Source organism: Capra hircus, chromosome 5, assembly GCF_001704415.2.
Source record: "Capra hircus breed San Clemente chromosome 5, ASM170441v1, whole genome shotgun sequence".
Classification (NCBI taxonomy): domain Eukaryota; kingdom Metazoa; phylum Chordata; class Mammalia; order Artiodactyla; family Bovidae; genus Capra; species Capra hircus.
The window spans coordinates 109,589,094-109,616,570 of record NC_030812.1 but is presented as its reverse complement, the minus strand read 5'-3'; the positions used below and the strand labels follow the sequence as shown (position 1 = coordinate 109,616,570).

General features: G+C 56.6%; 1 protein-coding gene and 1 long non-coding RNA gene across 4 annotated transcripts; both read left to right on the top strand.

Annotated features, from left to right (window-relative positions):
• Nucleotides 531-5,139, top strand: LOC108636073. Its single transcript, XR_001918126.1, has 3 exons — nt 531-1,246; nt 1,827-1,904; nt 3,792-5,139. It is a non-coding gene; the product is annotated as an uncharacterized LOC108636073 (long non-coding RNA).
• Nucleotides 6,878-26,967, top strand: PDGFB (platelet derived growth factor subunit B). 3 transcript variants are annotated; one of them, XM_005681085.3, is made up of 7 exons: nt 6,878-6,979; nt 15,317-15,413; nt 17,684-17,773; nt 18,907-19,115; nt 20,364-20,505; nt 24,879-25,029; nt 25,381-26,967. In XM_005681085.3, the coding sequence occupies exons 1-6, from the start codon at nt 6,917-6,919 to the stop codon at nt 25,001-25,003; spliced, it is 726 nt and encodes a 241-aa protein (XP_005681142.3). In that variant the 5' UTR covers nt 6,878-6,916; the 3' UTR covers nt 25,004-25,029; nt 25,381-26,967. The 3 variants fall into 3 exon arrangements, with proteins under 3 accessions (XP_005681142.3, XP_017904273.1, XP_013819807.2); XM_018048784.1 differs by having other exon boundaries at nt 24,876-25,029; nt 25,530-26,967; XM_013964353.2 differs by having other exon boundaries at nt 24,876-25,029.

Here is a 27,477-nt window from a genome sequence, read left to right as displayed (position 1 = left end):
TGGGTGAGTAAGCTGAGGCAGAGAGAGAGGAAGACCAGGACTGGACCATGTATACCTCCTATGTGCATTTCCTTTCTCGAATCCTCTAGGGTCCACTGCCCAGCACGTGACAGCATCATTCATGAGAGTGTGAGGTTTCTTTAGCCAGGGGTCCAGACCAATGCCCACCAGAGGGCCCTCGCTAGAGAGCTGTGGAGCTGAGCCAGAATCTGTGGGTGAGTGAGGGTGGGGCCCAGGTGGACTGGGCACTAATGTGTCTTCCTCTTTGCCTGGCCTGGCAGATGGGTGTAGACATCCAGAGAGTGAAGCTGGCCCCGGTTGCCCAGGTTCAAATCCCAGCCCTGCCCTTCCTCATCCCTGCCCTGGTGGAACTGCACCAGATCTTGGTGTTCCCATCTGTAAAATGAGGTGATCACGGCTCCTCTCTTGGGGCTTAACTGAGTCAGTACACCTGAAGGGCTTGGAGCAAGCTGCCAAGGAAGTGAGTGCCACGTAGACATTTGCTCTCATGAGTGTTGATGAAAAATCTCTGGCTTTTCCCCTGCAGCTGGCTTCCCATCGGCAGGTCCATTATGCTTCCTGCAGTGACAAATACACTCCCCTGGAAAGCTGGTGAGGGTTTGTCTGCTGTTGCAGGTGTACCCCACTCAGGGGGCTGTCTGCTACCTGCCTATCCCCTCCTTTCCAGAATTCCTAGTCAAATCTTCAGCCCCCAGTGGCCAGGACACCCTGATTCGGAAAGGGCTGGCTGACCCGGATCAAGAAGGCGGCTCCCCACATGGGGGCCCACTGCCCCTGCCCCCCTGCCCGCCGCCCAGCCTCCTTCATCTGGCTTGTGTGATGTGCCTACTTTTCTATGTGTAAAGTGACATGAAACGCTGGGCAGCTGTGATCCAGGCCACACAGGGAGGCATCATGTATCAGGGTGATGGCAAGAGTGTGGGCTTTGGCACGACAGCCCTGGATTCAAATTCTGGCACGGAGACTTCCTTGCTGGGTGACACCAGGCAAGCTAGTGTCTCTCTCCGACCTTCAGTGCCCCCTCCTCCAGGTATGAAAACTATGATAAGAGCACCCGCCCTCTGGGAAGCGGGTAAGGACTCTGCCAGTCGTGTTCGTTTGCTGCTGAAAGGGTGACCTTTGCTGTACTTCTCTCAATGCTGTCAGTTTAGGTAAAGCTCCGGCTCAGGGCGAATGCTCCGGAAGCGAGGCTGTCTCAGTGATCAGGGCGCTCCAGGACCAGCAGGTGAGCAGCAAAAGGTGCAGCGAGAGCCGACCAGGTGCCAGACGGGGCTTGTCTCCCGGTCTGTCTGGCCCGGGCCCCTCACCCTGGGGGGCTTTACTCCATTTCCAGCCAGCTTCCAGGACAGGTACATCAGAGCTGCCCGTCCAAACATCCTCTTCCTTGTCTGGAGACTGGAGGAGCTAAAAATGCATCGCCTTGGCCCTGGGTAAACAAACGCGACGCTTCCCTTGCTTTTGTCTACAGGACACAAGGCCCAAGGCCGCGAAGGCAGTGTGGTGGGCTGCTCCAGGCCTCCCTAGGCCTGCCGGGGCAGGGGCGGTGGGTGGGGGGCAGGTATCTGTCTCTCTGCCTTCTTGGGGTCTCTCCTGCCTCCCTCACAGCCTCACTGGCCTGAGCCTCAACCAGGGTGGTTGGTGTCTAACAGGATTGGTGAAGGCACTATGTGAGGACAAGTCCCCCCAATCCAGGTCACATGCTGTGGCCTCCCCAGCTGTGGGCCCCGAGCCCTGCCTTTGGAGTTCACCAGTGGGTGTGTGCGTGCACACGCGTGTGCAGCTTAGAGTGATGATAATGCACACAGGGATGACTGGTGACACCGCTGGACTGCCTGCCCCTGCTCTCCACACTGAAGATGCATTACCTCACTTGACTCTATAAGGTAATTACGATCACCATTCATGCTTTACAGATGAGGAAACCAAGGCTCAGAACAGTGGGGTGACTTGTTGAAGGTCACGAGCTAATACATGGTAAAGCGGGGCTTTGAACGCAGGCAGTTCTTGCAGGGAAGCCTTGTCCGCTGCCCTTGCTAAGTCTCAGTTTCCTCCTCTGTAAAGTGAACACACACAATGTAACATTTCCCTCTCCAGGTGATCCTGGGGGCAAGGCAAGGGCAAAGGCCTTGCCAGCAGGGAGGCAGGGGACTGGCCAGTGAGGGGGTCTGGGGGAGCCGATGGCAGCTACAGGGCGCAGGGGCAGAGGACACACTTGGCCATCACTCAGCTTGGGCTAGGGTCTCAGGCCATTTGTAGCCTGGTCTTGGACCATCCCCAGCTTGACGCTCCAGTTCCTCTTCCATCAAGCTGGGAAAAGCCAACTTGCCTGGCAGGGGTACTTCCAGGGCTCCCTCTGCAGAGCAGGAATAGCCAGACACACCGTTCCTATCCTTCTGGACTTGGGGGCACCTGAGGGTGGGCTTGAATCCAACTCCTTCCTCAGCCCCTGGTCCCCACTCCCATGGTATGAGATGCTTTCAATGGCTGAGGGTTTAGCTTGCTCTAAACACAGTCCCCAAAGCCCCCAGCTTTGGGCAGGCCCCCTCCAGCACCTATTTGAGGGCTTCAACTGCTCAGTTTTCCACTTGGGTCAGACCTATTTGGGGTGAGGGGGAATGAGAATTATGGGAGTGTGGCCTCCACCCATCATAATCCACTCCCAGCCCTCCTGGAAAGCCTGATTCCTCAGCGGTCCCAGGGCCAAAGATGGGCTGGGTGCTGCAAGGGGGTGCCCCTCAGATATCTTGTGCATCCCAGTTTAGAGGCTCATGTTCCAAGCTCCCTCCCCAACTTTTTCCACCCTTCCGATGGAACCAACAGGCCAGGAAGAAACAGGTAAGATGTTGACTCATTTATTTGTTTCTTCAACAGATATTTATTGAGCAACTACTGTACTGCAGGAGCTGAAATGGGTGTCAGTCTAGTACCAGACCGATAAAAGGGCAATGACAATACCATGGGGGGGGGTGTGTTCCCTGGTGGCTCAGATGGTAAAGAGTCTGCCTGCAATGCAGGAAACCTGGGTTCAATCCCTGGGATGGGAAGATCCCCTGGAGAAGGATATGGCTACCCGCTCCAGTATTCTTGCCTGGAGAATCCCATGGACAGAGGAGACTGGTGGGCTACAGTCCATGGGGTCGCAAAGAGTCAGACACAACTAAGTGACTAACACGTCCACTTTCAATACTATGGAGGACATGCTGTGGGAACCCAGAGTAAGCACCAAGCCTGGGTGCTTCCTGGAGGAGGTGTCGGTTAAGCCCAGCCTGTCAAGAGAAAAAGTAGGAGGTGTTCTTCCCCGTCCCTGCCACGCCCACACTGATATGGTGCTTGCTGCAGGAAAGGGCTCTGCTCAGCATGGCATTCAGGGCCATGTGCCATGTGGTCCCTGCTGCCTCTGCTGTGGTCCCTGTCTTGCCACTTCTAACCAGTGTGCAAAGCCATCTTAGATTGGAATGATTTATGCCTCCCTAACTCAAGAGCCTGGAGGTCCCAGAGTGCCAGGGCTGGCTCTCCTTCCTGATTCCATTTCCCAGTGTTTCACACAGGGTCTGCATGCAGTAGGTGCTCAACGATGCTGCTCCCAGTAGCCTTCTCCCATCACATCCCCCTTCTGAGGCTGAGCTGTGTGCGCTCCTTTTGCGCTCCTACAGCACTCTGTATTTAAGTCGGAACTCATATTGGTACAGCATTCTCAGTTGGCAAGGTGCTTTTGCAGGGGTTTGTGTGTTTGATTTGGTGTGTTTTGTTTGGTGTTTGTGTGTTTGAAGCTCATCAAAGCCCTGTGTAAGAAGTGCCGTTGCGGTCATCGCCATCACCTGCCAGGACGCAGCACAGCATGGTGGTTTAAGCAAATGTGTGAGCGCAGCAGCTGGATGACCTGAATTCAAGTTCTGACTCCACTGATATGTGACCTTGAACTCTGTGGTTATGTGACCTTGCTTCACTGACTCCATGTACAAGACAGGAGCAAACATATCTCCCTCGAGCATTGAAGATCATATGCAGAGTAAGAAGAACACTACCAGCCATAAGGACACTTCAGTCATAACAGTAGCTATTGTCAGTTATAAAGAAGGATACAGAAGGTCAAGGTCAAGGTCACCTAGCTGTCCAGTGCAGCAGGGTTTTATCTCTAAGTCTGCAGACTTCAAATCTTGGGTTTGGGGATTATCTTCTCATCTTCCCCACCCTGTCCCCCTTGTCACCCTGTCTCCTAATTAATCTGTTCACGCCTCTGTCTGTCCTTCCACATGGGGCTCTTCCAGAGCAGTATCAGCACCAAGCCGTCTCCCCAGTGCCCGGACGGTGCCTGGCCACCGGGGGACTGTGTTGAAGGAATGATGCATTCCATGTACCAGGCATCCTGCTCTGTGCTTCCACATGGATTATTTTATCTGTGCCTCCAGACCACTCTATGAAGTAGATAACAATTCTTCTACAACTGTCTTGAGCTCCAATAAAGCACTTATCGGTCTGGATACATGTGAATACTTGAGAATTCATCACACCCAGCCAAGACGACAAATGTTTCCACCCTCCGTCCCCAAAATGTCCCATGCTTCTTGGAAATCCCTCCCTCCCTCCAATTGTAGATTTCTCTCCAGTTTTGAGATAGGGAAGGAAATCAAGGGACTGAGAAGTTAGACTTCCCAGAGACACTTGGTCAGCAAGTGGCCACGCCAGTATTTGAACCAAGATGACCTGTCCCCGGCCAAGCTGCCTTGGCGGTAATGGGAAGAGGGTGGGAGCATGTGGTGGTCTGTAGAGACGTCCTCCCTCCTCACCGCCCCTGCTCATTCAGGCCCAAGAAGACAATCTAGGAAGAGACGGTGGGTGCGTCTCTCAGAAGGGTGTGTGCACATGTGAGGAGCAGGCTGCCACCCCAGAGGGATGTTTGGGTACAAAGGGCAGACAACAAAGACATCACAACGAGACCAGATAAAGGTGTCCTCAAGCCAGGAGCCGGGCGATGCGGTGAGCCTGCGGGCCTCATGGTGGGTGCTGGGCTCGTGTGGGCGTGTGACTCTGTGACTGTGACCGTGTGACTGCTGAAGGCAGGGACATAGCAGCTCCCAGAGCTAGGGGGGCGGAAGGCGTTAACTGTATGAATGCTGGCGTGGGGGGGGGGCGGGTGGGGGGGCCCGGCCTCCAACCTGGGGGCTGAGGGAGGTAGTAAACATCAGGGCAATTGGAGGAGCATGATGGCGGCCCTACAAGGATGCTGCAGGGTTGTGGGGTTTGTGTGACTTTGCAGCTCAAAAAATTCAAATTCAGCCAATGCCGGCAGCGCCTGTTGTGTGCCAGGCAACCGGCTAGGAGGAGACGAGCGTGTGAGGCTTTCGGCTGCAGGGTTTGTGTGATCACCTTGTGCCTGGTTTGGGGCTGGGTACTTTTGCTCTCTCCAGGCACTAAGTCCTCACAGTCCACCCACCCCACTTTGAGGCTAGATGGAGGAGCACAGAGAGGAAGTGACTTGCCCAAGGTGACCCAGCTACTCAGCGCCAGGCAGGGTTGCAGAGCCTGAGTCCTTCAGCACCACGCCTGGGCTAGGGCCGCACACCGCTGGTCTTGGAGGGATCGCCTTGGAATCCTGCAAGCCAGCGGCTTGGGAGACACCCTGGCCCCCAACCACATGGGCCAGAAACCAGGCCACAGACATTGCTGAGGGGCCCAGCGTTTGATGGTCCCTAGTTCTCCCTTGCCAGGGACCAGATTCCTGGGCAGACGGGCGGCGGGGCTTTCGGAGACCCCTAAGTTCCCCCTCCTCGCCTCAGGCCCTCCTGGAGCTCTCCCCACCCTCCCATTACTGACTCTCGGCCAGAAGAGGAAAAGCTGTCTCCACCCACCTCTCGCACTCTCCCGTCTCCTTTATAAAGGCCGGAACAGCTGAAAGGGTGGCAACTTCTCCTCCTGCCTCCCCGTGCGCCCGCAGCCTCCCCCGCTGCCTCCCCGAGGGCTCCCCTCTGGCCGCCAGCGCCCATCTTTCATTCCCCAGATAGAGATATTTTGCGCGCACACACAGACACACACGCGCAAAAAAGGGGGAAAAAAAAAAAAAGACAACCCACCCTCCAGCCTCGTTGCAAAGAGAAAGCCGGAGCAGCCGCAGCTCGCAGCCCGCAGAGGACGTCCAGAGCGGCGAGAGGGCGGGCAGACGGACCGACAGACTCGCGCCGCGTCCACCTGTCTGCCGGGCGCGGCCCAGGGCGCAGCGGACACGCCGCGCGCGCGGAGCAGCCGTGCCCGCCGCCCGGGCCCCGCGCCAGGGCGCACACGCTCCGGCCCCCCCTACCCGGCCCGGGCGGGAGTTTGCACCTCTCCCTGCCCGGGTACTCGAGCCGCCGCTGCAGAACCAACTTTGGAAAAAGTTTTTTTGGGGAGACTTTGGCTTTGAGGTGCCCAGCTTTGCGCTTTCCGACTTCAGGGACCTTTCCAGAAAATGTTGCAAAAAAGCTAAGCCAGCGGGCAGAGGAAAACGCCTTTAGCCGGCGAGTGAAGACGAACCATCGACTGCCGTGTTCTTTTTCCTCTTGGAGGTTGGAGTCCCCTGGGCGCCCCCACACGGCTAGAAGCCTCGGCTGGTTCGCGACGCAGCCCTCCGGCCGTGGATGCTCGCTCGGGCTCGGGATCCGCCCAGGTAGCGGCCTCGGACCCTGGTCCCGCGCCCAGGCCCTCCCCAACCCCCCAACGACGGAGCCCGGGCTGGGGGCGGCGGCGCCCGGGGGCCATGCGGGTGAGCCGTGGCGGCGGCTGCAGCGGCCTGAGAGCCTGATCGCCGCAGACCCGAGCAGAGCCCACCTCCCTCCCCAGCCCCCGCCCCCCACCCTGGCCGCGGGGGCGGCGCGCTCGGTCCACGCGTCCGGGGCCCCGCGGGGCCGGGCCCGGAGTCGGCATGAATCGCTGCTGGGCGCTCTTCCTGTCTCTCTGCTGCTACCTGCGTCTGGTCAGCGCCGAGGTGAGTTGCGACGGCGGCTGGGGCTGCTTCGCTTCATTCATTACCCCCATCCCTGCCTCCCGATCGCCCCCTCCCTTCGCTGCAGTGAACTTTGGACCCGTGGGCTTGGCGGCGGGCGTGAGGTGACCTCCGAAGGCTGCAAAGCGAGGTCCGGGAGTGCTAGGCTCTAAGGGGAGGGGCAGCCGTGGCTTTCTTTTCCCTGGGGGGATCTCAGATCTCCGATCTTTTAAGCGTCAGGGGAGGAGGTGTGTGTGGTCCTGTCCCCCACCCCTCCAGGAACCCGAGAATAAGCCCCTTCCTAGCCCAAGCGAGAGGGGTGGGGTGCTGCCTAGGCAGCAGGCAGCGCGTCCTCGAGAGCCCACTTCGGTTAAGCTTAGGTCCTGCCCAGGACCCGGTTTGCCCCGGAGGTGCGAGCTCGCGCACGGGTGGCAGCCACACCAAGCTTCGGCGGGGGTCTGCGAACCCCGGCTCCTGCTCCCGGTCGGGGCGGGTGCCCATCGGGCCGTGCAGGTCTTGCCCGGCCCCAGAGTGCAGTATCGGAGCCGCTTGCAGTCTACGGGCGCGGTGGGTGCAGAGAGAGGTTTGGGGCACCTGGCCTGAGGGGCGGAGCAGGGGCTTGTAGGGAATCCAGCCCCGGTGGCGGTGTGTGCCTGAGGCCGCGCCATACCTGCGCCCGCACCCTGCGAGAGGACGCACCTCTCTTCCCCCGACCGCAGGGTGCGGAGCGCGCCGCCTCGAAAAGCCCCGCAGCAAGGAAGCTGGGATAGGGAAACGTCTGCGGGAGCTATCAGATCGTACGGGTCCCCCGCACCCCCCCAGCCTCACGTAGCAGTGAGTTGGCAAGTCTACCCGGAATCCAGGTGGGAAAGGGGGCGGGGCAGGGAGGAGGCGCGAGGTGCCGGGGAGGAGAGGGCGGCGGGCCGCGCGCCGCTCCTGGGTCCCGTCCCGCCAACGCTCGGCCGCGGCCGGGAGCCCGCACCTCGCCCGCTCCCTGGGGGAGGACCGGCCGCTCTCGGCCTCCGACGAGGCGCAGGAAGGAGGCGGCGGCGGCGAAGGGGTTAAGGTGAAGAGCTCCGAGGCCGCGGCCGGGCCTTGGGCCGCCGCCAGCGCAGGTTGTTTTGACCACGGAGGAGCCGTCGCCGTCTCCTTTTGTTCTCGGGGCTCCTCGAGGGCCGCCGGCCGCCCGCCCTGGGGCCCCGCCCTTCCGCGGCCACCCGCCCCCCCCCACCCCGGCGGCAGCACCCGGGAGGGAGGACGCGGGGCTCGGCCCGACCGCCTGCAGGCCCCTCCCGACGTCCCCTCCTCTCCGCTCCCGCAGCCCCCCGGGCCGCGGCCAGCTGTTGGGGAGGGGGGCGCCGGCCGGCCCCAGCTGCCGCCTTGCCTCGCCGCGGGGCCTGGGGGGCTGGGCCCGGTGCCAGGGCGTCCTGGGAACCGCGGCAGCGCCCCCGCCTCTGCTCTCCGCAGCCCACCCCGCCCGGCCCCCCGACTCGCGCTCACTCACCCCACGCATGCACACTCTTGGCCGGAGGCGATGCTGCGCTCCGGCGGGCGGGCGGGTGCGCAAAGCGACGGGCACGCACTACCGCGGCCGGGTCGCGCGCCCGCCGCCGCCGCCGCCACGCCCGTGCACACGCGGGGCACACGCGCGCGCACCGCATACACACGTACGCACGGCCCCCGAACACGCAGCTTCAGCACACGTGCGCGCACACCCACGCACGCACACGGGCACGCAGGGCTCGTATACCCACCCTGTACCAGGTTCCCTCCCCCGCGCAACAGGTGGCCCTGGAACCTGGTCACCTCTGCAGCCACCCCATTTCCTTCCTGGGTCCGATGAGGGGATGGAAACAGGAACCCTCCCGTCAGGGTCCGGCTCCACGGCACGCGCTGGTTTTTGCCTTGTCAGGTCAGCCCGACGCCCCTCAAGCATGACCCCTCTGTAGCTGCTTTTTCAAACCATCCTCAGGTGGCCGAAAAAGATGTTGTGTGACTGGGGCCGCTGTGATGTCCAGAGCACTTCTCCCTTCACATAGGCCCAGCTTTGAACCTAGCCAAGACTGTGGTTCCTGAACCGCTTGAGGGGGTTTCCCATCCCTGCCGGCTCACTCGTCTTTCCCTCCCCAGCCGGCTCTGGGGAGGCTGGGTGACAGCTGGAAAAGGCCTCTGCAGGCCTGCCCTTTCCATTTCCAGCTTCATCCAGCACCTCCTCCTCCTGTTCCACAACTCCATGGGGGTGTGTGCTTGGTGCGGAGGCTCTGGCCAGGAAGCTGGTGCCTCTCTCCTCACTTGAATCACAGCATCCTTGAACGTAGTCTTCAGGAACTCACGGTTGTGTCGTGCTTTGCAGTTTATGAAGCACTTTCCTGCAGAGCCTGAGTAAGCCTCAGGAGGCTCTGAGGGAGGAGACCTAAAGGGAAAAGGGAAAACCCAGTGACATGGGAGCCAATCCAGGAGGGCTTCCTGGTGGAGGTAGCCTTGAGGTTGGTCCTGTCCCCTGTATGCCAGCAGTTGGGAAGGAAGAGTAGGGAGCTCTGAGGTGGGGCCTGGTTGAGGGTCGGCTGAAGTCCATAAGGTCTCATCTCCATTAGCTGAGCTGGCTTCCGGGAGGGTGACACTCATCATCATGTGATGCCTCTGGCCTCAGCACCCTTCTGCCAAGAAGAAGTGAAGGGCCCACAGACCTTCATCACCCAGCTTCTTTCTTATTTGCTAATGCTCTTACTTAGTGGGAGACTGACTTGCTGGAATCTCCCAACCCTGGAAGTGTCTGCAAGCTTAGGATCAAACAGAATTTGAAGGTTCTGGTGCAAGACCTAGGAACTGTGTGTGTGTATGTGTGTGTGTGTGAGAAAGATTGATTCAGCAGAAGTAGTAAAGAAATAACTTGCCATGGACCTCCTAAGACCCTCTCAGAATCTTCCCTCACCACCCCCCCCTTCTCCATTGAAGTACCCCGTCTAGTGCAATTATCTTCATTTTCTGATTTATTTGGTTGTTTCTTACCCATTTTTCCTCACTGGAGTGTAAACTCCACTAGACAGCTTTTGTCTTGGTCACCACTGTCTCCCCTGCTTAGAATGGTGCCTGGCCATGATGGATAATCTGTAAATATTTGTGGAGAGGACAGTGAATCCTTGAAGGGGGGAGGGAAGGACCGGACGTGTATCTCAGGCTTGCTAAGTGCTTTATAAACACGGCCTCATTCCGTCCTCACCCAGGGCAGCCCAGTACAGCTCTCCTGCCCTCCAGCAGACATCTTCGAGTCCCCTGCAGCATCCCCCAGTCTTGAAAGACAAGCATGTCTTTCTTTTCCGTGTCTTGGGACTTAGACTGCCAAGATTGGACTGGACAGAGGGGAAGAAACAGAAGGAAAGTGAGATCACAAATAGTTCTGGGTGTTTTGAGCTGGGCCTCAGTTTCCACCATCTAAAAGCGAGAGAGAGAGAGAGAGAGAGAGAGAGAGAGAGAGAGAGAGAGAGAGAGAAGACTAGATAAGCTCAGAGTTTCTCAAGAGCAGCAGAATTACCTGGTCTCTTGAAAATGCAAATTCCTGGGCCCCACTGGATGCTGGGAGTTGGGATCAGGGTGGTGGTGGTGGCTGGGGGCAGTGATTGCAGTGGACTGCCAGGATTGTAATCGCTGCTCTGGCCTCTCTCTCCCGTCTAACAGTTTTTCTGCTGGAAGGAGAGGAGGGAGCCCACTGGGGTAGGGGGTGGGGGTGGGGGCTGGGCTAACAGTAATAAGGATGGTGGAGAGGGAGGGTCCCAGGAGCAATAGGGCAGGGAAATGCTGGTGGGAAAGGCTGGTTCTAAAAGGCTTCTATGGTCTGCCCAGAGAAGGCTTCTTCAAAGGGCTTGGCTTTGGCATCGAATCTAAATCAGGCCTGAGACTCTCAGGCAGGCGGGTGCTCCAAGGCCTTCTTCCTCTGCCAGCCACTGACAACGCCCCTGGTTGCTTGGGCCAAGCCCTTGTCGTCTCCCACAGCGGAACTTCAGGCAGCCTGGGGAGTGTGTATCTGTGTGCGCGTGCTGAGGCCCAGGCAGAAGGTGGGGTCCAAGCCCCTTTAATCTGCCAGCCTGACTGGGAGCAGGTAATTCACCTGGCCTCAGCCAGCTCGTGCCCTTCCTACCTCTGCAGCTGGCGTTGGGGGTGGGGTGGGGTGGGGTGGGGAGGAGGCTGTTTGCTTTGGCTCCCGAGGAGGCTGGCTGTGCCCCAGCTGCCTTCTCTCGCCACGCCCTCGCCCTGCCAGGAACCCCAGGCCTGAGATCTGGGGCAGCTTTATCAGGGTGCCAGGCCTCCTTTCCCATTTCTGAGGGGGAGCTTCCTACCTTAAGGAGGTTTCTAGAACCTGTGCTCAGGAAACCCAGGCTCTGGGCTGCTCACCCTCCCACGCCACGAGGAGACTCTGACCCCTGGCAGGTGCCCCGAGTCCCCGCAGGGCATCGCATCCTGGAGCTGACCACAAGGCAAAATGTCCCCACCTCTCAACCACCCCCAGCCCCGGAAGGGACTCACCCACCAGCCTACAGGGCCCCCCGGCAAGTGCCAGTGTGGGGCTCAGGTGTCATTTCCTGTGCTTCGCACAGTCACATATCTCTCCTGGGTGGGCAGCTTTCCACCCACCCACTGTTATCCTCAAAAATGTCCTGCACTGCTGGCCCCACGCATGCGTGCTGCTCACTGCTGCCCTCAAGGAGCCACACAGAAGGAGTGGATGCGGACCATAGCGGGGCTCATTAACTACCCATCAATCTGTTGGCTGCTCTGCAAGGTCTGATTCTCCCGGCCAACCCCTGCGAGGTATTGTGAGCCCCATTTCAAAGATAAAGAAGCTGAGGTTTTAGGTTGTTAAAAGACTTAACTCCCTGACTTCCCTGGTGACCCAGTGGTTAAGACTCTGTTCTTTCACTGCAGGGAGCATGGGTTTGAACCCTGGTGGGGGAACTAAGATCCAGCATGCCACTAGGCCAACAAATAAATAAATAAAATACTTACTCCAAGAACCCGGTTTCCATGACGGCTGAAGCCTTTGCCTTTTTTGTCTACTACAGAGCTTCTCCGTCTCTGCACTGTGCATGTTTGGGGCCACAGAATCCTATAGATGGAGGCTGTCCTGTGCATAGGAGGATGTCTAGCAGCTGCACTGGCTTCCACCTACTTGATACCAGCCGCATTCCTCTATTTGTAACCACCAAAAATGCCTCCAGACATGGCCAGTGTCCCCTGGAGGCCCACTTGCCCCTGATTGAGAACCACTGCTCATGACACACACAGGGTGGGGAGCCGACAGCAACTGAGGATCACCTCCGTGGTGCTGAGAGAGGGGGCTCTGCTCTGCCTCTTAGGAGTTGTGTAGACCTGTAGCTGTTTACTTAATTTTTCTGAGCCTCAGCTTCCTCATCTGGAAGATGGGAATAAAAGCAGCGCCAGCCTCTTGGGTTTGGTCATTGGTACAGCATTTAGCTCAGTGCCTGCCTTGTGGTTAGCACTTCATAGACATTAGCTGTGGTGTTAGCATCAAATCCAGGAGCTCTCAGGGGACTCTGGGCATCTGGTGGCCAAATTACAGAAAGCACGTGCAGGAATCACCTCTCTGCTTAGAAAAAAAGTAGACTCTTTAGGAGGCAGGGTGCTTGGGGAGTGGTCCTCCTGGTGGATGGGGTGGGAGAATCATGCAGAAGGGAACCCCAGAGAGAGGGGGAGAGTCCTCCATGCATTTTACCAGCATTTATTGAGCACCTACTGTGTGCTTCTCCCACTTCCCCAGTCTCTCTCCCAGGCTCTTCCCCTCTCAGGCTGGGAGGTTCTGGGTTTGCTTCCATGAGATGGCATCTTCTTGGCATCATCAACCGAGTCAGGAGCATCTGCTAGGCCGGTTTGGGGACCTGCCTACTCTGCCATCACTGGCAGCTGCAGCCGGCGCTCTAGGGGGCAAGGAGGTCTTGGCATGAGTGCTATGTGCCATTCGGTCCTGGGCTGTTGGGCTCCTCTCCTGGGGAATTATGAATTATTACTCCACAAGAAGCCGGGGAGACCTGGCTGGGTACCCCATCCTTGGCTTCCCTCTCCTGCTTCTCTAGCCACCCCCAGGCAGGATGAGAATTGAATCAAGTGTCTTCAACCCCTTCTATTCATAGATGAGAGCCAGGACCAGAGAGGGGCGGTGGCCAACCTGAGTTCACGGGACAGTCAGTGGCAGTGGAGGGGGAATCCAGCTCTTTGGACTACTCGCTCTGAGATAGACAGAACTCTCGGGGGGCATGGCCCGCTTTGGGCTTCACTGGAGACCAGCCCCTGTTTTCCCTTGCATGAACTGGGTTCTGTGTTCACATCTGGAGACCAACAAAGGCGTCGTCTCTCTGGGTGGGAGGAGGCAGGTCAGGCTGGAGATGGGAAAGGCAAGTGCGGGCCAACCGAGTTGATATCCTTCCCATCTCACACTCGTATCATCTGGTTTCCCGGCTGTGCAGTCGTGGACCTGAGCTTCCAGCCAGGCTTAACTGCTAGACCTTCACCCTTCTCTCCTGACAGCCCTGGGCACCGGGCAGGATTATAAGCTCCACATTCAAATGAAGCAACTGAGCTCAAGGCTCTTTAAGGAATTTGCTTTAAAAGCATGGCTGTGCTCCACCCTGGGTCTTCTGGTTCCAGGGCTGACTCCAGTGGCCAGGGCTGCAAGTGATGGGACCCTTAGGTGAGGAAATGGAGCTTTGGCGGAGGCTAAAACCTCATCAATCACCAGGCTCCTAACAAACCTTTCTGGGAGCATCCCTGGGACTGGCCACAAGGCAGGATGACCTCCTTCACCTGTCAGGCAGGGAGAAGGCAGCCCTTTCTCAAGACAGCCTGTGCAGAGCCTCTTAGCGCTCCAGTCCTTGGAACGTAGAGAGAACTAGCTGGAGCAGGAGCACCTCTTGTCTTAATCTGGGGAGACTGAGGCGGGAACTGTGTAACCCAAGGTCAGGCGGTAGTAAGTCCGGTCTGCTGATGCCCTCCCTGGGGCTCCTCCACAAGACAGGGCCCTTCTGTGTGTTTGCATGTGCACGCGCATGTGTCTGCAGGGGTGTGAGTCTGGACCTGCAGCCGATCTCGCGCATTTTCTTTGCCCAGAGACGCTGATGGTCAGCGTCTGCTTTCCAGCCTCTGTTCTGCCTTCACCTCTTCCTTTAGACCTTTGCCGTCAGCCCCTCGGGTCTCCCTAGACCGTGGGGGACGTGGCCGTGACCTTCCTATGAGGGCTGCTGTCATGTTATTGTGGGACCTGTGATTTCCCTGGAGGAAGCCCAGCTTCGAACAGGGCCTGTTAAAGTGCTTATTAAGTTTCAAGTGTTTTTGGTGGCAGGCCAGAGGGGCTCTAAAAATAGGGTTTGGTTGGGCATGGGGTGCGGGTGAACCTTCAGGTTTCCTGGCCGTGTCTGAGGATTCCCTTCTCTCCTCTTCTGAGTGAGAGGCTGAACAGATAAGACAAGTACATGTGGCCTCCTGAGACCATCCAACTCTTCAAGCACTTATTAAACACCTTGTATACCCAGGAGGCCAGGAGTACAGGTTCTGCCATCATAAAGACTTGGATTTGAATGCAGCTTCTGCCGAAAATCAGCTATAGGGTTCTGACAAAGGATGTCACCTTTTTGAGCCTCTCTTTGTTTTTTGAGTTTTCTTTCTTTTTAACTAATTTATTTTAATTGGAGGATAATTACTTTCCATATTGTGATGGGTTTTGCCATCCATTGACATGAATCAGCCATGGGAGCCACTGTTTTTCTATCTGTCCAATGGGGATAATTCGATCTCCCACGACAAATGCTGGCTGCCTTTAGCTGTCAGGTGTGGAAGGGAAGCAGAAATCAGATTGTTGGAGCCCCCGGAACCTGTAGTGTGATGGGGAGACAGGTGTGTGTGTGTGTGTGTGTGTGTGTGTGTGTTAGTCGCTCAATCATGTCTGACTCTTTGCTACCCCGTGGACTCTAGTCCACCTGGCTCCTCTGTCTGTGGAATTCTCCAGGCAAGAATATGGATTTCAAGGGGAGACAGATAAATACGGTCAAATCTAACTTTAAAGCAAGCTGGGGTTCTGTTTGGGGTGAGGGACACAGAACTGAGCTGGGTCTTGGAGACTTGGTCCCAGGTTTCTGTGCTTCTGGTTGTCCAGCCTGGAATCTGCCCTCAGCCCACCCCCACATGCCTTCATCCTGGTTGTCCACTTGCCCTTGGCCAAGGGGCCCTGTGGGAACTTCCCATGGGAGGGAGTGTGTGTGTATGCTGGCGGGAAGAGGGCCATGGCTGGAAAGCCCTGGCTCTCTGCTCACTTGGCCCCCCGTCTTTGCCTGGCAGGGAGACCCCATCCCCGAGGAGCTCTACGAGATGCTGAGTGACCACTCCATCCGTTCCTTCGATGACCTCCAGCGCCTGCTGCATGGAGACTCCGTAGGTAAATTGAATCCTCACCCAGTGCTCTGGCCTTTCGCTGAGTCCTGGGGGTCCTCGAGGGGCCGGGCAAGGACATACCTTCTTCCTTGACATCCAGAGGACCAGAGGCCTGTGGCTGCCTGGGAGGGCTTGGCCACACCTGTCCAGGGCAGGGCTGAGCAGGCAGGCGGGTTGTTACCTGGGACGTGGGGCGTGGCAAGCGAAGCTCCCACATGTGGCTCTGGCGAGGGTGCAGAGGGCGGGGTCCCAAGAGGAGGGGGCGGGGAGAAGGTGCCCAGGGCATCTGCTGAATGTCTATCCAGGTGTGGACTCAGCCAGGGAGGATGGGGTGGGAGGCGCCATCTCCCTGCCTGTCTGGCCGAGCGCCCAGTCTCCAAGGTCTCCCGGGGACACCTGGCCTGGACCAGTGGGGAGCCCTGCCCATGCCCAAGAGCGCGCCCAGCACATGGGCACGTGCTTAGTGGCACACACGTGGCGGGGCTGACGGGCTGGGTCGGGAATGTATTTATAAACGCTGTCTTCAGAGCAAATTCCTTTCTATTCTAACCTCTGGCCTGTTCCCTGGAGCCCTGGTCGGCACCCCCCCTGCACCCCCAGCTCCCCTTCCCTCTGGGGTTTTGTCTCTTTGTCACTTTGTAATCCTTGCCCAGACTGCTATCTACGGGGGACAGCATTTCCTGCCTTTGTTTCCTCTCCCCGTTGGGCCCCTGGCTCCCTCTCAAAAGCATTCTCGGGCCCTTTCAAACCTGCCTATGCCGGGGGCTGGCGAGGCAGGCGGGAGGGGGACCCAGCTGGGCCCACCTATTGTTCACCAGGCCCCCCACCCCACGTCTCCCACACCCCTCACCCCATGCCCGACTGGCCAGCCCTGGTCAACACAATGGGGCAACTGCCAAATTTAGCCTTTCTGCTGTTTCTTTCCAAGGCCCTTGGCCCCCACCCTCGGGCAGCCCCTACGTACCCCTGGTGGAGGTCGGGATCTCCGAGACGAACCTTTCAATAGTGGGCCTGTTTCAAGGCAACCATGTGGCTATTTTTTTCCCAATCAACTTAACCCTTCCACAAAGCACATCTTTTCCCCATCTCCTCCCCACCAGGGACATTCCAGAGATGGTAGAGAGAAAGGAAGGGAGTAAGAAGGACAGACAGACGCAGGAGCAGCAGATTAGACGGAAAGGCACCAGTTAGGGCACGGTCTCCTCCGAACAGGACCCCCCCCAGGAGCCTGCACGGATGAGCAGGGAGCTTTGTCTTGGGCAGGGCCAGCGGGCTGGGGAGACAGAAGAACAGAGGTGAGGTGCTGTGTGAAGTGGGCAGGAGCTTGTTCTCCATGTCCCTGTGGTTCATTTGCTGACCCTTGAACCATCGGAGAGATAGAAGGGGCTGCACACAATTCAGCGTGGAGCTCCGAGTCCTCTGCAGCCCTCACTTCCTGCAGCGGCTTCCGGCTGCCTGCTAGAGAGAGAGATGCCTTCAAGGCGTGCCGATGACACCGAGGCTTGAGAAGGGAGCTGTGGTTTGTGACTTTAGGAGTAAATGGACAGCTGAGGGCAGACACGGGGCACAAGGTTAGAGGGAGAGACATAAACACAGTGAAAGGCTGGGGGCTGGAGAGAGACTCATGCCTGAAAGGGGGCAGGGCAAGGGTGCACCTACCCAGCAGACCTGGCTCTCCACCCTTCTCTCGGTCTTTGGCCCCCACCCCCACCCCTCGCCTTCCCTCTCTCTCTCCCGCCCAACTGCGCCATTGTCCGGGGCTCCAGAGGGGCTGCGTCCAGGGCATGCTGGTCCCTCCTGGGGATGCTGGGAATTTCTCCATTCAGCACTTCCTGTGGGAACGCTGGGCGGAGGGGCACTGGAAACTGGCCTTCAGAGCTCTGGGTCCTCACCCTGCCCTGGAGGCCAAGGAGGGTTCTCTTACAGTAGCAAAGGGGATGGGTTATTTTTAACTCCATTGACATGGGTTCTGTCCAAATATGTGGTGGAAGGGCCGGGAGTGGGGCTGACAATCCCTTGGCAATGCAGTCAAAGGGCCCCGCCACCCTCTGAGCCCTGTGGCTACCCGGGCGTTTGTTTGCCTGGAGGGGCCCCTCCTCAGAGCTAGGACCCTCAGGTGTACGGGGAGCCAGAAGGGGACACTATTCCCTGGAGTGGTGGTGGTCCAGTGGGGGTTGGGGAGGGGAGCAATCCTCCCACCTGTCCTGGAATTCCCATCAGATTCCAGCCTCGGTCCGGCTGGCGGTTCTCAGTGTGTCTGACCTCCTCCTCCAGATGAAGACGGAGCTGAATTGGACCTGAACTTGACCCGGTCCCATTCTGGAGGCGAGCTCGAGAGCTTATCCCGTGGGAGAAGGAGCCTAGGTAAGACTGAGGGTGATGGCCCCTCAAAGGTGGGAGCCAGGGACAGAGAATTGGGGACGTGGCCAGCCCAAGGCTGGAGGGCCGGCTCCTTCGTCCTGACGCCTGGGAAGGTGTGGAGCTAAAAGTGTGTAGCCATCCTTAAATACCCTCTACCCAGGAGATGAGTCATCATTCTCCCCTCCCCCAACACACACTCTTTTCTCAGTATAGTTCTTTAAAACCTCATTTGTTCATTAGTTCCACCAGGGAGGCAGATATTATTGACCTCATTTTACAGAGTTGAAAACTGGGGCCCAGAGAGGGTGAAGAAGCAGCCTGAGGTCACACAGCTAGCAAGGGGTGATGTGCGTCAAGCAAAGGAGGATATAGGTCATTGGGTCCCACTGCAGCATTTTTAGGGAGGCAGGTGCCCACTCCAAGTGCCTCCTCCTCTCTGCCTACAGTCCCAAAATGCTATAGACTGAGGCTGGGGCCCTGCCACATAAGAATCAAGTGGCCTGGGTTTCCTTCCTTACTCTGTGAATTTGGGCAGCTAATTTGGGCTCTTAGCTCTCAGAGCCTCAGTCCCTCTGTATGTGAAAGACAAATGGCAGTTGCCCCAGCACTGACTGTCAGTCTGCTGAAGGCCAAGTTTCACTCCCATTAATTGTTCAACTGGCAAGTGCAGGGTAGGCAGAGTTATTGTCCCATTTCACAGATGAGGAAACTGAGGCTTGAAAAAAGCAACAAGATAAGACTATATTACAGTGTAAACAGCAGTGTAAGTAATATACAAGTAAGGGCCACATACTGGGCGAACTTATAAATGTGTGAAATTGTAGAATAAAATGGTGGAGGAACTGACATGTAGCACAGATCAGCACTCTCAGAACGATCTAACTTGATCCTTATAGTGGTTCTAGGTTGTAGATCTCCTCAACCCCATTTTGGAGATGGGGAAAACGAGGCCCCAGGCCTCATGCCCAAGGCCCATGGCTGGTAACCTTCCAACCCGGGGTTGCAGGGGGTGGGACAGGCCTTGCCTGCTTCTGAAGGCGAGCAGTCCTAGAGGGGCTCTGCCCTGGGCGTTTCTACCAGCTAGGGGGCCTCTGGACAGGTCCACCCCCGCTGAAGGAGGTCCCTGCTCCCTCCAGGTTCCCCGACGGTCGCCGCAGAGCCAGCCGTGATCGCGGAGTGCAAGACGCGCACGGAGGTGTTTGAGATCTCGCGGCGCCTCATAGACCGCACCAATGCTAACTTCCTGGTGTGGCCGCCCTGCGTGGAGGTGCAGCGCTGTTCTGGCTGCTGCAACAACCGCAACGTGCAGTGCCGCCCCACGCAGGTGCAGGACCGGAAGGTGCAGGTGCGCAGGCCTCATCCAGCCCGGAATGGGGTTGGGGTGGGTGCAGAGGCCTTCCCGGAGGGCCCCTGGGGTCTGTCCAGAGAAGGCCCCCAAGGCTGGGCTGACCATGAGCCTCAGACAAGCCCCCAGATGGATAAAATCCCCAAATGTTCCTGCAACAGACAGGTCTGCTAACATACTGGACACTCAGGATATTCTGGGCAGCTGTTCAGCTTTCCCCAAAGCTCTCCCCTATACAGGGATCTCCATTTTCTTCCTTCCACACAGAGAAGGGCTCATAGGTGCCCCAGCATATTTAGCACCCACTTATCTCCCTTCAACAAGTCATGTCTTCACCAAGGGGGGCACAGAAGACCCCCCCCCCCAAGGCAGCAGGCCCTGCAAGAGCTGGGGCAGCCCCTAGCAGAGAGTCAGAAGGCTGAAGCCTGCCCCTTTGCTGGAAAGATTGGGTATACACTGTGATTCAAGGGAAATTTTAGAGCAGAGGCCGTCCTCGGAGCTCCATAGGGCAGGGCAGGGCAGGGCCAGAGAATTCTCTGATTCACGTAGAAAGGTTTCCGCATCCCTCTGGCCAGCCTTGCCACACAGCAGCTGTGGGGTGGTGGGCACACCTTCCCAGGGCCCAGGACCGACAGGTGACCCCTACCTCCTCTTGCCACGTGTTCGGCCTCCTCACCACACTCCCCGCCCCTGTGGTCAGCCGCGGCCTTTTCTTGTGTCCCCCTTCTATCTCAAGTCTGGGCCCTGGGCCCAAGATGACCAATGTCACTCTCCACCCCGGCATCCACTGCCGTGGTATCTCCTGTCCCCAGCCCTGCCAGCTCTATGGATGGACACCTGACAGCTGACCTCCCCCTTCCCGCCTCCCTTCTGGATAAAGCCTCCCCCTGCTTCCTTCCAGACAACCATCTCCCCGCCTCTGCCTCTGCCGCAGCCCCTGACCTTGGCTGGCGCTCCGGGAATGAGGATACCACAGGCCCCACACTCAACCCGGAAATGCCTTTCTCCCTCTCTGGGGGATCCTAAGGGGACTGCCCGGAGGCCAGGTGGGGAGGGCTTGTTTTGATGGAAAAGCTATGAGGGCAGAGGGCAAAGTCCTGCCATTGTCCGGGCTGAAGCGCCTGCCCTGCCGCCCTCTGGGCTTTCGAGGAAAGATGACCTCAGGGGATGCTGAGCAGGCAGGCAGCTCCCTCGGGCCCCAACCCGTGTGGTCCCCTTCAGAGGCACTTTGGGGGTTCTGTCCTCCAGGTGAAAAAGATTGAGATCGTGCGGAAGAAGAAGATCTTTAAGAAGGCCACAGTGACCTTGGTGGACCACCTGGCGTGCAGGTGTGAGACGGTGATGGCTCGAGCCGTGACCCGAACCCCGGGGAGTTCCCAGGAGCAGCGAGGTAACTGCTTATCCAAGGTCCGCCTCTCATTGCTCAGCCCTGCAGCCCGCTTCTCCTGTGGCAGCTGCTGGGGGCACTCAGGGAGAATTGGATCAGGCAGGCCCCTGGTTAAATTCACCTGAAGCTTTTCATAGCGCTGACAACAGTCCAGCTTCCTCCCCTGCCTGGGAGGGCTTATGCGAGTATATAGCCCCCAGCTGGCGCTCTGTCCTTGTTTCCAACCAGTGCCCCTCACTTATGCCACCCCAGCAAGGGTGGCCTCACTGAGTGGCCAGATAAGTTTCTGCCTCAGGGCCTTTGCACATGTCCGTCTGGGTGAAATTCACATCTCCTAGCTCTTCTCAAGCCTAGCTCCTATTCCTCACTTGGGTCTAAGGTCAGAAGTCACCTCCTTTTAGAGGTCTGCTGGCCACTGCATCCAGAGCAGCCCCCGTCCCTGTCTTGCTACCACAGCCCCCTGCGTTGTTTAGTGAGTGCATGAAACGGTGGGAGGAACCATGACCTGGATAAGAGAAAAACCCATGCATATATCATATTCAGATATTTGACTTGTCCTGGAGATGAAAAATCAAATTAATTCCTTGTAGCCTTCCCCCCCGCCACCACCCTTTTTTTTTTTTTTTTTTTTTTCCCCTTGTAGCCTTGAGGAAGGAATTAGGGGCAGTGGGGGAAAATCACCAGAGAGATTTTGACTACGTGTACTTCCCAGATGGCACTGTTGGTAAAGAACCTCCTGCATGCAGGAGACATAAGAGATGCGGGTTCCATCCCTGGGTCGGGAAGATCCCCTGGAGAAGGAAATGGCAACCCACTCCAGTGTTCTTGCCTGGAGACTCCCGTGGACAGAGGAGCCTGGCGGGCCGCAGTCCACGGGGTCGCAAAGGGTTGGACACGACCGAAACAACTGTGCATACATGCCTGCAGTTGGACTTAACTGAAATGGGCTAAAAAGTGATCTCCAGTTGCCTCCTCTGCAGTAAGTGGAAGAGATGCCCGAGGCCTAGATAGGCCAAGGTCTTGCCCAGGGTCGCACAGCCAGTTTCAGACAGGGGCACAGCTAGAATTCAGGTATTCTGAAGTTTTGTTCTTGGCTCTTCTCTCACCCTGACCGCTGTCACTGGCTCATTTCTTCTTTTTAAGTATTTAAACATTTTAGAGCTAGTGATGACCTGACAAGCCCCTGCTTCAGTGTTACTGATAGGGCTGCTGGAGCACAGACAGGTTAAAGGACTTAATGAGGGCTGCACAATGGCAAAATTGAGCCTGGAACCCAGGTCTTGGAACGTCCAGTTTGGGGTTCTTTTGACTGTGTTGTGCTATCTTTTCTTCCTCAGAGAAACGTAAGGATTCTATGAGACTCGTTAAGTTGATAGGAGTGTTGCTCAGTCGCTGAGCTGCGTCTGCCTCTTTGCGACCCCATGGACTGCAGCACACTGGGCTTTCCTGTCCTTCATTATCTCCCGGAGCTTACTCAAATTCATCTTCTTGGAGTTGGTAATGGGACCTAACCATGTTATCCTCTGCCGTCCCCTTCTCCTTTTGCCTTCAATCCTTCCCAGCATCAGGGTCTTTTCCAGCAGGTCGGCTCTTCACATTAAGTATTGGAGCTTCAGCATCACTGAAGCTGAAGTGAGCGTGTGAACAGCATCACACGTTCCAATGAACATTCAGGGTTGATTTCCTTTAGGATTGACTGGTTTGATGTCCTTGCAGTCCAAGGGACTCTCAAGTCTTCTTCAGCAACACAATTTGAAAGCATCAATTCTTTGGCACTCAGCCTCCTTTATGGTCCAGCTCTCACATCTGTACATGACTTCTGGAAAAAACCATAGCTTTGACTGTACGGACTTTTCTCAGCAAAGTGATGTCTCTGATTTTTAATACGATGTCTAGGTTTGTCATAACTTTCCTTCCAAGGAGCAAGCAAGCGTCTTTTAATTTCATGGCTGCAGTCACCATCCACAGTAATTTTGGAGCCCAGGAAAAGAAAACTTGTCACTGCTTCTACTTTTTCCCGTTCTATTTGCCATGAAGTGATGGGACCGAATGCCATGATCTTAGTTTTTTGAATGTTGAGTTTCAAGCCAGTTTTTTCGCTCTCTTCTTTCATACTCATCAAGAGTCTTTTTAGTTCCTCTTCAATTTCTGCCATTAGAGTGGTGTCATCTGCATATCTAAGGTTGTTGATATTTCTCCTGGCAATAGGATTAGGTAAGCATAAAAAAAAAAAATCCATGCAAGTGACTGTTTTGATTTTCAGTAACTTTCTTTGGTTAAGGGGCAGGACAATCTCACTGTCATTTCTTACTAACAAGCCCCCTGAAGGCAGAGCCGTCTCAGCCTCTTCCTCCTGCTCTCAGAGCTGAGCTGAGGCAGGGATGCCCTGGGAAAGGCTGATAATTTGACAGCTTCAAACTGACATGCTGTACATTATTTGTAGAGTTACTATGGAGAGTGCTTTCTATTCAGGAAAAATTATATTCTTCTTTATGTTTAGAATGGGGTTCTCTTCCCTGCCTCTGTTTCATATGATTTTCTAAACCAGTTTCTTACAAGGCATGTTCACCCACTTGCTATGTAGGTCTTGCCATTTTAGTTTCAGCATTTTGGCCCTGGGGGGCAGTTCCTCTGGCAGCTGGCACTGTGGCTTATGTGATGGTCAGTGTCAGGCCTCCTGGGCTCAAATCTCTGCTCTGTCACTTATGAGCTGAGTGATGACCTTGAACTTGCTCAGGCTTTGCCCAGCCTAGCGTCCTGCTGATGACTCGGTCTCTGGCCCTTCAGTGGCCCCCCTGGGCAGCCTCCCGCAAGAAGGATCTGAGACCCACCCGAGTCCCTAAATTTCACGTTTGCTGCAGTGGGATAAGTGCCTCATGGGGACTTGTGTCTGTGAGGTGGAAGGTCAAGTGTTGGTCCCCAGAGAGCTGGGTGAGCCAAGGGGGAAACTCCAAAGGCTCCCAGGAAGAGGTGGGCCTTGAGCTTGGCAGAGAAAACTTTCATTTCCAGGCTGTCTACTTAGCAGCCCAGGAGGAAGAGAGACAGAAACGAAGTGCTAACCTTGACCAAGACTTTCAGGCACAGTGATTTCCAGCCCAGTGATTGAAAGCATGGATTCCAGAGGCAGGTCCCTGGGTTAAAATTCCAGACTTTCTGTCTCGGTTTCTTCATCTGTTAACTATTCACATCTCTGTCTGCTGCGAGGAGGAATAGGCTTAGAACTTTGCCAGGTGCGTGGTAAGCGCTAGCTAAGGGTTTCTGGTGATTTCCACGCATTCTCTCCTAACCCTAGGAGGCCAGGGCAGCTGTTCTCAGTTTTAAAGGTATGGGAATTGAGGCACGGCGAGTGTGGATGGCTTTCCTCAAAGCTTCCAACTAACTCCTGGCAGAGCCCAGTTTGGATGCAGGTGGTCTGGCCCACCGTGCTGTACTGGTGGTGAGGGCCAGGTAGACCATAGGTACAGTGGAGAGAAAGGACCAGGTCCCTGGTGGGAGGTGTGGTTATGCTCAAAGCCCAGTGGCTTCCCCATCCCATGACCGACCAGAAGGGGCTGAAGTGGGTAGGAAGAAACCTCAGTAGGAGGTCAAACTAGGGAAAAAAGAAACAAGTGAATAAGAGCAGCTGCTATTTTTGCTGATCACTTCTCTAAACTTAGTGGCGTAAGACAGTGGCCATTTTCTGTTCTCTGGTCTGTGGGTTGCCTGGGCTCACCTGGGTGGGCCTGCTGGCATCTCTTACGGTTGCAGTCAGTTACCTGGAGGCTGCACTGGGACGACTGGGCCTCTGTCTCTCTCCCTGAAGTCCAGGGCTTCTCCTCACCCTGTGGCCTCCACAGATGGGATTCCCAGCAGGGGAACCAGACTTCTTATGTGGAGGCACAGGGTTCCCCACAGTGCAAAGGCGGGAGCTGCCAGGCCTTCGTAAGGCTTATGTCTGGACCTGGCCAGTACCAGTCTGCCTCCTTATATTTATTGGTTAGCGGGGCCAAGTCCAGGCCAGGTTCAAGGGCATGGAAACAAGGGCCAGTGTCAGTGGGGTAATGACAAATAAACTGAGGCCAGAAATCATCTGCTCCTCTCTGTGTTGGCCAGCATACTATCAGTTATTTTAGTCCTATGAAATGGACAGTCTGTTATCCCCATTTCACAGATGGGGAAGCAGAGGCGCAAAATGGCTCAGTCATTGTTCCTCAGGTGCAGCTGGTGAGCAGTGGAGCTGGGATCCAAACCCAGAAGGTCTGGTCCCAGACTCCCCTCCCCTTAGCCTGCAGGATCTGAGGAGGTCTGTGGTGGCCTTGGTCAAGGGGGCATTGACATGCCCCGACCTCTGCCGGTCTCATCCACCTGCTAACCAGACCTTTCTTTCTCTCAAGCAGCCAGGACGCCCCAAACTCGGGTGACCATTCGGACGGTGCGAGTCCGCCGGCCCCCGAAGGGGAAGCACCGGAAGTTCAAGCACACACATGACAAGACGGCGCTGAAGGAGACCCTCGGAGCCTAGGGGCATCTGCAGGAGAATGTGGGCAGGTGAGGGCCAGCACTCTGCTCCTTCTCCCTGGCCTGGGCTTGGGCTGAGACAGGGGTGAGGGGAGAAGCAGTTCCCTTATAAAATCCAGGCTCTAAGCCTTGATCCCCTCTTGCCAGTTATCAGTGGAGTTTTTCCATGGGGCAGGTTGGGTGAGGGGCTGGGGGAGGCCCCGACCCAGCTGTGTCCCAGTACATCTTAAAGGAATCAGGAGGTCTAAACCTCATATTTCCCAGTCCTGAGTGCTGCTAGAAATCAGGGACAGCTGGTCGACCCTGCCCCTGGTTGTCTGTGAGCATGGGATGGAGCCCCAGGCTGTCTCTGACCCCTGTGTCCCTCTGCTTGGCCTACAGGGTTATTTAATATGGTATTTGCTGTATTGCCCCCATGGGGTCCTTGGAGAGATAATATTGTTCCCCTCGTCCGTCTGTCTCGATGCCTGATTCGGACGGCCAATGGTGCTTCCCCCACCCCTCCACGCGTCTGTCCACCCTTCCACCAGGGGGTCTTCCCTCAGTGGCCTCCAGCGTCTTGCCAAGAAGCTCGAGAAGGAAACGAAGGACCTGGACTCCATCGCTGTCTTCCTCTCCTGACCTGGCAAAAACGGGATAGAAATGCAAGAGAGACTGATGGGGTCACTGTTGGGAGAAAGGGGCTTCCTTCCCCAGTGCTGTGGATTGGCCTGACACCCTGCACATGGGCCTGAGGATCCCCGGACCCCCAGCCAGCTCTGATGGGAGCACCCTCAGGCCGGCCAGGGTGCTCATACTCCTGTGGCTGAGACCGCGTGGGGAGCATAGACTGGAGAGAACCCCTCCTGCGGCGCCGAGGCCCGGTCGTCTCCCCTTGGTCACCTCTGCTCACAGTGGCTTCTTTTCATTTAATATGTTTGAATTATTGGAAGACGTGGACTCCCCTGGGCAGGTGTGGCAAGAGCACCAGGCAGTCAAGTGCCCTCTCGGACGGGTTAGGGATGACGTTTGCTTTGAAGGTGGATGTAGGTGGTGACCCGGGCATCCACTGCCTCCTCCCACTCCCCACCCTAGTTCACTGTTTCCCATTTCATCTCTCTACCTCCATCCTGTGTCTCCTCCCTTCTCTGCACCACCAAGGGGCTCTTGGACCCCTTATTGAAGCCCCAGATAACCCCAGTCACTGCTCTGTAGGACAGAAAACCAGGGGCCAGAGGGCAGCAGGGGGCCTGCCCATCGTATCCCAGCCCAGCCAAGACTGCCATGTAAGGTTGTACAGGGTGTGCACTGCACAAGGGCGCTGCATGCGGGGATCACAGTTCACACACACCATAGACGTGGCCAATTTGTGTATTTATTATGACAATTTTTTGGCAAATGGAGGGATTCTTTTCCTAATTGACACGAAGGCTCCATGTGGACTGGCTGTGTCTATGACCCAGCCCACGATTTGGAGTGGTCAGACAGGAGTAAGCCCTTGGTGAGGGGCAGGGAGGCAGCATTTGTCCATGTGGCCTCCATTACCCCAAGTCCTCAGCTCAAGCAGTCTTCCCTTCAGGCAGGTGTGAAAAGCCCAAGAGAATGTCTCCAAGGGAGGGGGCAACCCTGCTCCATGCCCCTGCTCACGCGCCTCCTCTTAGATCCTTTTGAGTTCCAGATCTGGTGACTCCTCCCAGGAAACCAGCTCTTGGGCTGGGAGTGGGGGAGAAAAGGGAAAAGATCCCCAGGGCCCCCTAGGGGTGGGGTCTGACCTCCCACCTCCCTTTCCACCTTCTGCACTTTCCCCTCTTCCCCGCTGTCTCCCAATCTGCTTCCTTCAGTTTGTAAAATCGGTGGTTATATTTTTGGGGGCTTTCCTTTTATTTTTTAAATTTAAAATTTATTTATATTCTGTATTTAAAGTGGTTAAAAAAAAAAATAACCACAAAACAAAACCAAATGAATCCGCCGGAAATCTGTCTGTTGGCACTGCGTGTGACAATTACCCTTTCTGCATTGGCAGGATTTACCGACAGCTTGCGGCGTGTTCCTCTCGCTCCCGGAGGCTCAGGCGCAAACTCACGCATACGCACACATACACACGTTCACACATGCTTATGCACACATGCCAGCCTACTGCTCTGAGGGAGGCCTCTGGGAGTGGGTGAGAGCCAGGCAACCCACTCTGTACAGCTAGGTCCCACTGCAGCTTGTGATACCTGGGCCCCACATGCCAGCCCTGTGCCCGTCACTGGCAGTGAAAAGAGATGAATTTCTCTAGTCTGAGGGTCTCTACAAAGAGAACGGATCCTCAGCATCACGGGTTGGGACTGGCTGTGGGAGGGGAGACCCACTGTGGGGAAGGCTGGAGGAGGTCCCTGAGGAGTGTGGGGTTTAGAAGGAGCACAGCTCAAGGTTGGGACGGGGGTCTGATCTTGGTTCAGCCCTTAGCTAGCTGTGTGGCCTTGTGCAAGTTGTAGTCCCTCTCTGGTCAGAGCC

What these genes read in the sequence shown, in the direction of transcription:
- PDGFB (XM_018048784.1), top strand. Translation starts at nt 6,917, where the DNA reads ATGAATCGCTGCTGGGCGCTCTTCCTGTCTCTCTGCTGCTACCTGCGT. An exon ending in TGCGTCTGGTCAGCGCCGAG is followed by an intron (nt 6,980 to 15,316) that starts GTGAGTTGCGAC and finishes TTTGCCTGGCAG; the next exon opens with GGAGACCCCATCCCCGAGGA. An exon ending in GCTGCATGGAGACTCCGTAG is followed by an intron (nt 15,414 to 17,683) that starts GTAAATTGAATC and finishes CTCCTCCTCCAG; the next exon opens with ATGAAGACGGAGCTGAATTG.